The sequence below is a fragment of the Salmo salar genome, chromosome 27 (genome assembly GCF_965601325.2).
Source record: "Salmo salar chromosome 27, fSalSal1, whole genome shotgun sequence".
In the NCBI taxonomy this organism is placed as follows: Eukaryota; Metazoa; Chordata; class Actinopteri; order Salmoniformes; family Salmonidae; genus Salmo; species Salmo salar.
Window position 1 is genome coordinate 14,050,384 of NC_138317.1, and position 12,243 is coordinate 14,062,626.

Sequence of the window (12,243 nt, forward strand, 5' to 3'; positions counted from 1 at the left end):
AAATGTGTATAAAACCCATAAAAAACTGTTTCTGATACATCACATGCATTGCTTTTATTTCCTGCATAAGTAAAAGCAGGAAACACACTAACTATGCCTCTACTGCTATTCATTCCAATTAGACTGGTTTTGGATTTTTCTCCCTGACCAGGATGGCTGCTATTTTCACCCCATTATGGAACTTTGAGGGAGGGTTTAGTGACAGAGACCCTATTACAAGTGGCTATGTTGAGTCCATTCAAAAGATCCAGGTATTTTCCAGCGCTAACTTAAGAGCATTACTTGGAGAGTTTTGGTTATTAGCAAGGTAACCAAAACAATAAGCCTACCTATAACTGATACTAAGGTGTCTAATACTTGCGTCAATTAAATCATGATCCCTATTCAGTGACGTGTTTGAGTTTTGATATAAAAAAGGAGTATGAACGTTAAAGTTTTTCACAAATTACATGGCATCTTATGATCAGATTGTTTTGTTGACAATTATGTTTTGAATTAAATGCTCCTCTTGCCGGTAACCTCTAAAATCTGAACTGCAAAACAGCATTTAAGTTTAACTGTGATCCAATAAATTAAACACTAAAAAGGTTTGTCAAATGTAGGGTACCTAGACTGGAAATGATCTGTGGAAGTAATTACACGACCAGATCTAACCTCTGAAAATGAAGTATGTCTTTTCACAAGCACGGGGCTATGTTTTCTATCTAGCCAGCCACACACACATTTGAAAATAAGGTATGCATTGCTGTATTTACATAAAGAGGCATTAAAATGTTAAAAAAGCTGTTTAATTTAGTCATCATTGTTGCTACAAAGTTAAAACCAGACAAAGACACGGAATACAAATAGATAGCGACACCCGTCCCTTTCTGGAAAGACCGTGAATTTCATTTTTGTTGAGGGCGTTGAGGGACCAGTAACAGTCTATGCGAGTCTGTCCGTCCAGTTGGAGAACTTTGGTCCAGGTTGTTGCAGTCAATTCATTAGTGGACATGAACTTCATTGAAGGACAAAGGGGCGAGTGAAGGGTCTCAAAGAGTCAGGGGTAAACGTTCATTTAAAAAGACGTGGCACTGGATCCTCTAGATGGCGACAAGAGGGGGGGGGGAATAAAAAGTTGTTAAGCCTCAGATCACATTGTATGGGTAAAAGAGTGAACTGGATCCCACCACTTACAGCATTTGTTACTCCCCGTCACTTGCAACGCTAATGGTGCTGCCCGTCTTCCACTAACCAATTGATCATTGACCTTTCTTTCTTTCTTCTTACTAAAGAAAATATCTGGCTCCACCATCACTGGACACAGGGTTAGAATCGAAGTCGAACTTCGGGTGGTTCTCAAAGACAAAAGAATGTCCTTCGCAAACCCTCTTGTATTATACTCTGTGTGAAGCGGAGCTGATTTGGCAGAATTCTCGCCTGTAACACTGATACAGTAGATGGCTCCATGCACTACTCTCGCCGGCTAGTCTCTGGCTGGTGAGGTGTTAATGTGTGGCAGCTACATCGCTTACTTTATGACTTGGCAAGGCAATGATTTATTTCCATAAACAAAAAAAGTTATGTTGATTTTGTTAACTCTTAAATACATTAATGGGATTTGCTACTAGCAACTAGGCTAATTTATAGAACGTTACATTAATGTTCTAACTAAGCTACTGTAGGAGATGTAACAACAAGCTAGGCAGCTAGCCTGGTTTTCTGACTGGCTACTAGTACCTGGCAGCCCACTGGTGGCGCATCACTTTCCGGGTCTTCCTCACTCCTGTGTCTCCATGCTTTCATCCTCTACATCTCCTCCTTCCTCTAGCGCCTCATCCTCCTCTTCCTTCCTCTCTGGCGGCTTCTCGTAGGCCTTCTCAGAGGGTGTGACGATCACGCCGTCCCATGTGGACATTTCCGAAGCCAGGTCTGGGAGGGTGAGGTAGATTTGTTTAATGTTTACTTTGAGAAAAAGGGTGTGAGTGAGAGAGAGAGAGAGATGAGGTACTCACAGCTGGCATCACCCTCCAGGCCCAGAATCTTCCGGTACCCTCCATGAGAGAGGACCCTGACCAATGTCTGAGCAGTGAAACAAACCATGTCCTACAAAAAACAGACACACACTTTCAATTGATATACCTATGGGAATCACCTAAAAGTAATCCTAACCAAACACATATGATCATGGAAACTAAGAATTAGTGCTGATTTAGTGCTGGGCTGGAGCAAACCCTGTCACCAGGACCAAGGTTCCCCACCCCTGTACCATGAAGGCAGCTAAAGCGAAGATATCACCTGCTGCTCGAGGGTCATAACGGTGTGCACCCGGAAGTTTCCACTCTCACAGGGGTCAGTGATGCCCACTGAGCCTGGCAGGAAAAGTCCGGCGGCCAACATCTGTAGGCAGCGTCTGAAAAGAGCAACATCAACAACAACAAAAAAATGAAGGCACCGCCAGTAAAGTATCACAAAGTCATGTTTTGAAAATGAGACAGTCAACAAAAGACACCTACAGTTGAAAAACAACTGACTGAGGGAATGAAAAGACTCACCTGTAAGCCACATTGAGTGACAGGGGCTGCCTGGAGGGGTTGTTCATGACAGCAGAATGACCCTGAGCAGAAACACTTCATTCCTTATTCATTCCTCCTTTAGTTATGCAGTGATACGATACAAGCGTTCAGTTAGGGACAATACAATAGCAAAGACAGAGAATCACACAGAACATAACATATTAGCCAGGTGACTTGCTCTGTGTGGTAATTCACAACAAATAGCTAAATCCTCCATTATGGTGCCTCACCAGTATTAGATGCTAATGGTTTACCAGTAGTTGTGTTAATGGTAGGTGTAGTGTCCCCACCAGTAGAACTGAACATCAGCATAACTGTGATGAATGCAGTGGGTTAACTACGATCACATGTTAGGTGTTGAGTCGTGAGAATGGGGGATGTCGTGGCAGAATCTGTACATTCAGTAGAACTACGGTCAGTGAATTGGACTCACCAGTAGATCCAGGATCCAGGGGGTGAGAGGCTCGAACCCGGGGAAACGCACCCTCAGATCCTTCAGCAGGCGAATCAGCACTTTCACCCTAAATAACAACAATAACCAGGACACGAGTTGAACACTTTAAAAGGAGTTAAGTTAGTCAGCGCTGTGCTGTATTGCCATTTACAATATACACAGGATAATAAAGGGAGACGGTCTTTATCAAGACAGAAGGTCATTATGGCTGAAACATTTAGGATAAAAAAAAGTCTCCCTTTATTCCTCCTTCACTTGTAAGAAATATTGAGGAAGGGGAAGGTTCCAGAAAAAAAGGAGACTGAGGACCTATTACATCATTTGAGACACATACTGAGGAGATATCGGTTTGGGAGGGTAAATGGGTTGAGAGGTAAAAGACCAAAGGGTTTTTAAAGGTGTCTTACGTAGATTGGGAGGCGTTCTCCTCAAACCAGCGGGCATGGCGGATGGCGGCCAGAGCGCTCTGCAGCACCTTGATGTCCACTGGGGAGAAAGAGACCATATCACCAACACCGTTATGACCACTTACAGCACCATTGTCTAGCTGAAAACAGACAATACATCTACATTAAAAACCTCCAGTCTACAATGAATGCTTATGGCATGCACGACAGAGAGCTTTGTGCCAATCACAGAGCATCTACCTGAGTGTTTTGAATTATTTTTATGTAGATCTATGAGTGTAGTTGAGGGCAGCTCGTGTTTACATTATATCACATTGTACTGCGTGTGTGTGTGTGTGTGTGTGTGTGTGTGTGTGTGTCTGTCTGAATGTACATACAGTGCAGTTCGGGGTCCAGCTTGCGCAGGTTGGGGGGAACGGTGGTGATGAGGATTTTCACTGTTGCATCGGCAGAGCTGATCTCAAAACCTGTCTCATTGGTCAGCATGGAGAGAACTAGGACAAAGAGGGAGTCAGTTGGCAACATTACATCCTAACCACTGAAGATCAAGAATACCCTGTATCCTATTACCCAGCATGCCTACATTATCCTTGTATTTACACTTTTGAATGAATTCGTCGCTAAAACAACATGGCACGACCTATCAACAAAGCTAAATAGGAGCAGAATTGATGCTATTGAAAGCTAAATCTAACTTCAGTGACTAATGTTGCAATGTGGCTACATGAAAACAAACGCCACTGTGTAATATCGGTCACCTTCAGCAGGGTCTTGTGTGCGAAGGGTCTCCACCACTTTGTTGCCGAGAGCCGCGACAGCCTCCACTGCAAGAGAGACAACTTTCATTATGGGGGTTCAGTACAACCAATGGAGACAATTTCAAAATGGCTGCTATGGGAAATACAGCCCAGGATGAGGAATGATTTATATTAGGGCGGCAGTTAGCCTAGCGGTATTAGGCTAGTAACCGAAAGGTTGCTTGTTCGAATCCCCAAGCCGACAAGGTAAAAAAAAAGAAAAACCTGTCCATGTCCCCTTGAGCAAGGCACTTAACCCTAATTGCTCCTGTAAGTTTCTCTGGATAAGAGCTTCTGCTAAATGACTCCAATGTAGATGCATTATAACCCAGCAATATTGCAAAATGCTGTGCAGCAATCAACATCATTGACATTTGAAGACCAATCAAATAATGTATCAAATGGGCTTTGCTTTGTTGGCACACACACAGAACTCACGTGTGGGCAAGATCTTGAGGATGACCACCAGGTCAGCGACATTGTGTCCCGTTGTCATGGTGCCTTTCTTGTATGAGCCCACCTGACGTACCTCTTCAATTTGCTGGAATGAGAGGAGAAAAAAATTTCCATTGTTATTGTACATGGCTAAATATGTTATCCAAGATACAGATACATTTCGGCACGTTAATCTCTACTAAGGTCTGGAACTCACCACTTCAAAGTTGCCGGGGGCGACGATGAGGTTGTCGATGACGTTGTTGATCTTGGTGACCAGGGACAAGATAGAGGACTGAAAGGGGGAGCAGAGAGTTTGCATGTAGTCAATGGAAATAAGCATAGCGTAGGAGTGTGTTGTTTAACACATAACCTAAAGGAATATGCTGGTGTGTGCATACAACAGCTTGAGTTAAATGATCCAACGAGTGTGGTTTGAGTGAGGATGACCGAGTGAGAGTGTAGTGTGTTGAAGGTTTGAGAGAGAGAGAGAGAGAGAGAGAGAGAGGTTTGTGTGTGTGTTCTCCACCTGCTCTGCGGTTGTGGGGCTGAGGTCCTGGTTCCTCTTCAGTAGACACTCGCTGAAGGCAGTCTCATCTGCTGCTGCCTTCACTCTGGGGAAGGCCATCTCACACTGGGGGAACCACAGAGCCAGCTTAGCACTGTCCACTCAACATCCCTATCGGCGCTACTGTATTACTTTGACAAGATCCCTGTTGTTTTGACTAGAGCATTAAGACCATTCTGTATGAGTAGGTGAGCTGATCTCCATCGATTACAATCTGTATGAGTAGGTGAGCTGATCTCCATCGATTACAATCAGTATGAGTAGGTGAGCTGATCTCTATCGATTACAATCTGTATGAGTAGGTGAGCTGATCTCCATCGATTACAATCTGTATGAGTAGGTGAGCTGATCTCCATCGATTACAATCAGTATGAGTAGGTGAGCTGATCTCCATCGATTACAATCTGTATGAGTAGGTGAGCTGATCTCCATCGATTACAATCTGTATGAGTAGGTGAGCTGATCTCCATCGATTACAATCTGTATGAGTAGGTGAGCTGATCTCCATCGATTACAATCAGTATGAGTAGGTGAGCTGATCTCCATTGATTACAATCTGCCTGTACTGTCTGACTCAGGAGAATGAGACAATAAGAAATTGTTGATTTCAATGAAAGTGAGCTACATGCTACACCACTGATATGCTCTCTTCAAAATAACCATTGGTGCAAGAGCTCATGTATACAGGAAGGATGCTTGACATAAAGTGGCAAATACTCACCACATAAAAGTCAAAGGGAATGTGGGGGACAAATGGCCGATACCTGAAACAAGGGACCAATAAACATTGATGTATCTTATATTACACCAGACATTCAGATACAGATACAGAGGTGGTGAGGGCTCTGGGAGTGTGGTGCCTGGAAAACAACCTGGAAAGCTTCAAGTTCCTTGGCGTACACATCACTGACAAACTGAAATGGCCCACCCACACAGACAGACAGCGTGGTGAAGAAGGCGCAACAGAGCCTCTTCAACCTCAGGATGCTAAAGAAAGTTGGCTTGTCACCTAAAACCCTCAAACTTTTACAGATGCACAATTGAAAGTGTCCTGCACCGCCCGCAACCGCGAGGCTCTCCAGAGGGTGGTACGGTCTGCCCAACGCATTACCGGGGGCAAACTACCCACCCTCCAGGATACCTACAGCACCCGATGTCACAGGAAGGCCAAAAGGATCAGCAAGGACATCGTCCACCTGAGCCACTGCCTGTTCACCCCGCTATCATCCAGAAGGTGAGGTCAGTACAGGGGCATCAAGGTGAGATCAGTACAGGTGCATCAAAGTTGGGGCCGAGAGACTGAAAAACAGTTTCTATCTCAAGGCCATCAGACTGTTAAACAGCCATCACTAGCACATTAGAGGGTACTGCCTATAGGATTAGACTAGAAATCACTGGCCACTTCAAGGAATGGAACACTAGTCACTTAAATAAGGTTTACATATCTTGCATTACTCATCTCATATGCCCATCTATAATTTAGCCCAAACAACTACCTCTTCCCCTACTGTATTTATTTATTTTGCTCCTTTGCACCCCATTATTTATATTTCTACTTTGCACTTTCTTCTGCTAGAAATCTACCATTCCAGTGTTTTACTTGCTATATTGTATTTACTCTGCCACCATGGCCTTTTTGCCTTTACCTCCCTTATCTCACCTCATTTGCTCACATTGTATATAGACTTATTTTTCTACAGTATTATTGACTGTATGTTTGTTTTACTCCATGTGTAACTCTGTGTTGTTGTATGTTGTCGAACTGCTTTGCTTTATCTTGGCCAGGTCGCAATTGGAAATGATAACTTGTTCTCAACTTGCCTACCTGGTTAAATAAAGGTGAAATAAAAAAATTATGTATCTTTGTCACTTAATATTAATTCCTACTTAGATGTGTGTATATGTTGTGTAATTTGTTGGATATTACTGCACTGTCGGCAGTATGCGACCAATAACATTTGATTTGATATTCTTCTATGAATTTTAGTTGGAAAAGTTACCTCATGAATCTTAAATCTCATAGGCCTAAATCATAAGTTGGACTGGTTAACTTTACATTTGTGGGCAAAGTAAATCAACCATTATGGCATCACACAAAACTAAAAGCAGGCATGCTCAATTTGAAGTGGTCTACAACTTCAAAGTAAAGCCAAGGCTCATCTGGCTAGAAGAATGAAAGACAAGGCAATATTATTATTCTAGCAACTGGCTAACTAGCTACTCACCCTTGCACCAGTCCACCACGTGAGCCGAACCGGCCACCCCGGCCCCTGCCCCTATCGCCTCTGAAATTGATTACATTATCAATACATTAGTTAGTTGTGTGGAAGCAATTACCGCATTAACTCATTTGCTGAAGAAGCAGCAGCAGCTAACTAGCTAGCTGCCTGCTACCATAGCATGGCGAACGGGGCTAGCTACTGACTGTTCATTCATTTTACTAAGATACCAATGCACATCTAGGTAGCTACCTAATCATAAATTAACAAGATAGCTACCTATCTACAAAGCTATCCACCAACTAACTAGTTAGTTAACAGTAAAGCTATGCTACAGGCCACCTGGCTAACAAAGACGGCTAGTTAAGAAGAAAAAAAGGCTAGCTGGGCTAACGTTAGCACGCTACACGTTGCTAGCTAATACAACCTCTTCTAACCCACCCCTTTAAATTCTGTCTAAACATCTTTTACAGTTGGATACTGTATAAATATAATCCAACATTGCGATTTTATCAGATGTATGAAATTACCTCATCGCGTAAGACGTTTTGATGTTTTAATGAAGATATTCACAGAGAAATCACCAGCATCCAACGCCGGTCAGGCAGACTAATGGAGTTAGGGTTGCCAGGTCTACATAAATTTCTACCCCAATTACCCAGTAAACTGTACATAAGGCCTGAAAACTAGCCAGAAGTTCGCAGAAAGAAAGGAGATGCCACGTGTATCCAATAAACCCTTTCCACCATAACGTTATCGAACGAATTAAGATGGAATATCGACGTAACTTGTTTTGATACAGGCTAACAGAAGAAGCTAAATTCGGTTTTCCATCGAAATACAAATTCTTGCGAGTTTAAGAATATGTCACAAGAGAAAAACTAATTTGCCTTTCTTAAACTCCCCTGATAATTTTCCATCAATGGATATCGATGTAACTTGTTTTGACTGCTATAATTAAGCAATAACTCAAAGGAGGTGTGGTATATAGCCAATGTCAACAGTGAAGAAGCGGGATGCTGGCCTTCTAGGCAGAGTTCCCCTTTCCAGTGTCTGTGTTCTTTTGACCATATTTTCTTTTTATTTATTGGCCAGTCTGAGATATGGCTTTTTCTTTGCAACCCTGCCTAGACCCAGAGTTGCCTCTTCACTGTTGATGTTGAGACGGGTGTTTTGCGGGTACTATTTAATGAAGCTGCCAGTTGAGGACATGTTCGGCATCTGTTTCTCAAACTAGACACAAATGTACTTGTCCTCTTGCTCAGTTGTGCACCGTGGCCCCCCACTCCTCTTTCTATTCTGCTTAGAGCCAGTTTGCGCTGTTCTGTGAAGGGAGTAGTACATAGTGTTGTACGAGATCTTCAGCTCCTTGGCAATTTCTCGCATGGAATAGCCTTCATTTCTCAGAACAAGAATAGACTGATGAGTTTCAGAAGAAAGTTATTGTTTCTGGCCATTTTGAACCTGTAATCGAACCCACAAATGCTGATGCTCCAATACTCATCTAGTCTAAAGAAGGCCAGATTTTAGATTTTTTTATCAAAACAACAGCTTTCAGCTGTGCTAACATAATTGCAAAAGGGTTTTCTAATGATCAATTAGCCTTTTAAAATGATAAACTTGGATTAGCTAACACAACGTGCCATTGGAAGACAGGAGTGATGGTTGCTGGTAATGGGCCTCTGTACGCCTATGTAGATATTCCATAAAAAAATCTGCCGTTTCCAGCTACAATAGTCATTTACAACATGAACAATGTCTACACTGTATTTCTGATCAATTTTATGTCATTTTAATGGACAAAAAAATTTACAAGTAAATTTCTAAGTGACCCCAAACTTTTGATCAGTAGTGTATATACTGCTCAAAAAAATAAAGGGAACACTAAAATAACACATCCTAGATCTGAATGAATGAAATAATCTTATTAAATACTTTTTCTTTACATAGTTGAATGTGCTGACAACAAAAGCACACAAAAAGAATCTATGGAAATCCAATTTATCAACCCATGGAGGTCTGGATTTGGAGTCACACTCAAAACCACACTACAGGCTGATCCAACTTTGATGTAATGTCCTTAAAGCAAGTCAAAATGAGGCTCAGTAGTGTGTGTGGCCTCCACGTGCCTGTATGACCTCCCTACAACGCCTGGGCATGCTCCTGATGAGGTGGCGGATGGTCTCCTGAGGGATCTCCTCCCAGACCTGGACTAAAGCATCCGCCAACTCCTGGACAGTCTGTGGTGCAACGCGGCGTTGGTGGATGGAGCGAGACATGATGTCCCAGATGTGCTCAATTGGATTCAGGTCTGGGGAACGGGCGGGCCAGTCCATAGCATCAATGCCTTCCTCTTGCAGGAACTGCTGACACACTCCAGCCACATGAGGATGTTGCAGGCAGCAGAACGTTCTCCATGGCGTCTCCAGACTCTGTCACGTCTGTCACATGTGCTCAGTGTGAACCTGCTTTCATCTGTGAAGAGCACAGGGCGCCAGTGGCGAATTTGCCAATCTTGGTGTTCTCTGGCAAATGCCAAACGTCCTGCACGGTGTTGGGCTGTAAGCACAACCCCCACCTGTGGATGTCGGGCCCTCATGGAGTCTGTTTCTGACCGTTTGAGTGGACACATGCACATTTGTGGCCTACTGGAGGTCATTTTGCAGGGCTCTGGCAGTGCTCCTCCTTCTCCTCCTTGCACAAAGGCGGAGGTAGCGGTCCTGCTGCTGGGTTGTTGCCCTCCTACGGCCTCCTCCACGTCTCCTGATGTACTGGCCTGTCTCCTGGTAGCGCCTCCATGCTCTGGACACTACGCTGACAGACACAGCAAACCTTCTTGCCACAGCTCGCATTGATGTGCCATCCTGGATGAGCTGCACTACCTGAGCCACTTGTGTGGGTTGTAGACTCCGTCTCATGCTACCACTAAAGTGAAAGCACCGCCAGCATTCAAAAGTGACCAAAACATCAGCCAGGAAGCATAGGAACTGAGAAGTGGTCTGTGGTCCCCACCTGCAGAACCACTCCTTTATTGGGGGTGTCTTGCTAATTGCCTATAATTTCCACCTGTTGTCTATTCCATTTGCACAACAGCATGTGAAATGTATTATCAATCAGTGTTGCTTCCTAAGTGGACAGTTTGATTTCACAGAAGTGTGATTGACTTGGAGTTACATTGTGTTGTTTAAGTGTTCCCTTTATTTTTTTTAGCAGTATATATATATATATATATACAGTTGAAGTCTGAAGTTTACATACACCTTAGCCAAATACATTTAAACTCAGTTTTTCATCATTCCTGACATTTAATCCTAGTAAAAATTCCCTATTTTAGGTCAGTTAGGATCACCACTTTATTTTAAGAATGTGAAATGTCAGAAAAATAGTTGTGAGAATGATTTATTTCCGCTTTTAATTCTTTCATCACATTCCTAGTGGGTCGGAAGTTTACATACACTAAATTAGTATTTGGTAGCATTGCCTTTAAACTGTTTAACTTGGGTTAAACATTTTGGGTAGTCTTCCACAAGCTTCCCACAATAAGTTGGGGGAATTTTGGCCCATTCCTCCTGACAGAGCTGGTGTAACTGAGTCAGGTTTGTAGGCCTCCTTGCTCGCACACGTTTTTTCAGTTCTGCCCACACATTTTCTATAGGCTTGAGGTCAGGGCTTTGTGATGGCCTCTCCAATACCTTGACTTTGTTGTCCTTAAGCCATTTTGCCACAACTTTGGAAGTGTGCTTGGGGTCATTGTCCATTTGGAAGACCCATTTGCCACCAAGCTTTAACTTCCTGACTGATGTCTTGAGATGTTGCTTCAATATTTCCACATAATTTTCCTGCATCATGATGCCATCTATTTTGTGTGCACCAGTCCCTCCTGCAGCAAAGCACCCCCACAACATGATGATGCCACCCCTGTGCTTCATGGTTGGGATGGTGTTCCTCGGCTTGAAAGCATCCCCCTTTTTCCACCAAACATAATGATGGTCATTATGGCCAAATAATTATATTTCTGTTTCATCAGACCAGAGGACATTTCTCCCAAAATTATGATCTTTGTCCCCATGTGCAGTTGCAAACTGTGGTGTGGCTTTTTTTATGGCGGTTTTGGAGCATAGGCTTCTTCCTTGCTGAGCGGCCTTTCAGGTTATGTTGATATAGGACTTGTTTTACTGTGGATATAGATACTTTTGTACCTGTTTCCTCCAGCATCTTCACAAGGTCCTTTGCTGTTGTTCTGGGATTGATTTGCACTTTTCGCACTAAAGTATTTTCATCTCTAGGAGACAGAACGAGTCTCCTTCCTGAGCGGTATGACGGCTGCATGGTCCCATGGTGTTTATACTTGTGTACTATTGTTTGTACAGATGAACGTGGTACCTTCAGGCATTTGGAAATTGCTCCCAAGGATGAACCAGACTTGTGGAGGTCTACCATTTTTTTCTGAGATATTGGCTGATTTCTTTTGAATTTCCCATGATGTCAAGCAAAGAGGCACTGAGTTTGAAGGTAGGCCTTGAAATTCATCCACAGGTACACCTCCAATTGACTCAAATTATGTCAATTAGCCTATCAGAAGCTTCTAAAGCCATGACATCATTTTCTGGAATTTTACAAGCTGTTTAAAGGCACAGTCAACTCAGTGGATGTAAACTTCTGACCCACTGGAATTGTGATACAGTGAATTACAAGTGAAATAATCTGTCTGTAAACAATTGTTGGAAAAATTACTTGTGTCATGCACAAGGTAGATGTCCTAACTGACTTGACAAAACTATAGTTTGTTAACAAGAAATTTGTGGAGT

The 12,243-nt window shown here is 43.0% G+C and overlaps 1 protein-coding gene across 1 annotated transcript; it reads right to left on the minus strand.

The window, feature by feature from the left end:
* Positions 1 to 770: 770 nt before the first annotated feature.
* LOC106588321 (interleukin enhancer-binding factor 2 homolog) lies at positions 771 to 8,380 on the minus strand. Its single transcript, XM_014177181.3, has 15 exons — positions 7,966 to 8,380; positions 7,442 to 7,501; positions 5,938 to 5,980; positions 5,178 to 5,282; positions 4,866 to 4,943; positions 4,652 to 4,754; positions 4,175 to 4,240; positions 3,794 to 3,910; positions 3,417 to 3,495; positions 2,989 to 3,076; positions 2,535 to 2,596; positions 2,278 to 2,392; positions 1,995 to 2,085; positions 1,720 to 1,911; positions 771 to 1,082 (listed from the first exon to the last, which is right to left on the minus strand). Exons 1-14 carry the CDS (start codon positions 7,968 to 7,970, stop codon positions 1,760 to 1,762), a joined length of 1,164 nt encoding a protein of 387 aa, XP_014032656.1. The 5' UTR covers positions 7,971 to 8,380; the 3' UTR covers positions 771 to 1,082; positions 1,720 to 1,759.
* Positions 8,381 to 12,243: the final 3,863 nt, after the last annotated feature.

Excerpts from the sequence above, each read along its gene's own strand:
- LOC106588321 (XM_014177181.3), bottom strand. Across the intron at positions 4,944-5,177 it reads GCCCCACAACCGCAGAGCAG|TCCTCTATCTTGTCCCTGGT; the intron begins GTGGAGAACACA and ends TCCCCCTTTCAG. Across the intron at positions 2,597-2,988 it reads CCTGGATCCTGGATCTACTG|GGTCATTCTGCTGTCATGAA; the intron begins GTGAGTCCAATT and ends GTTTCTGCTCAG.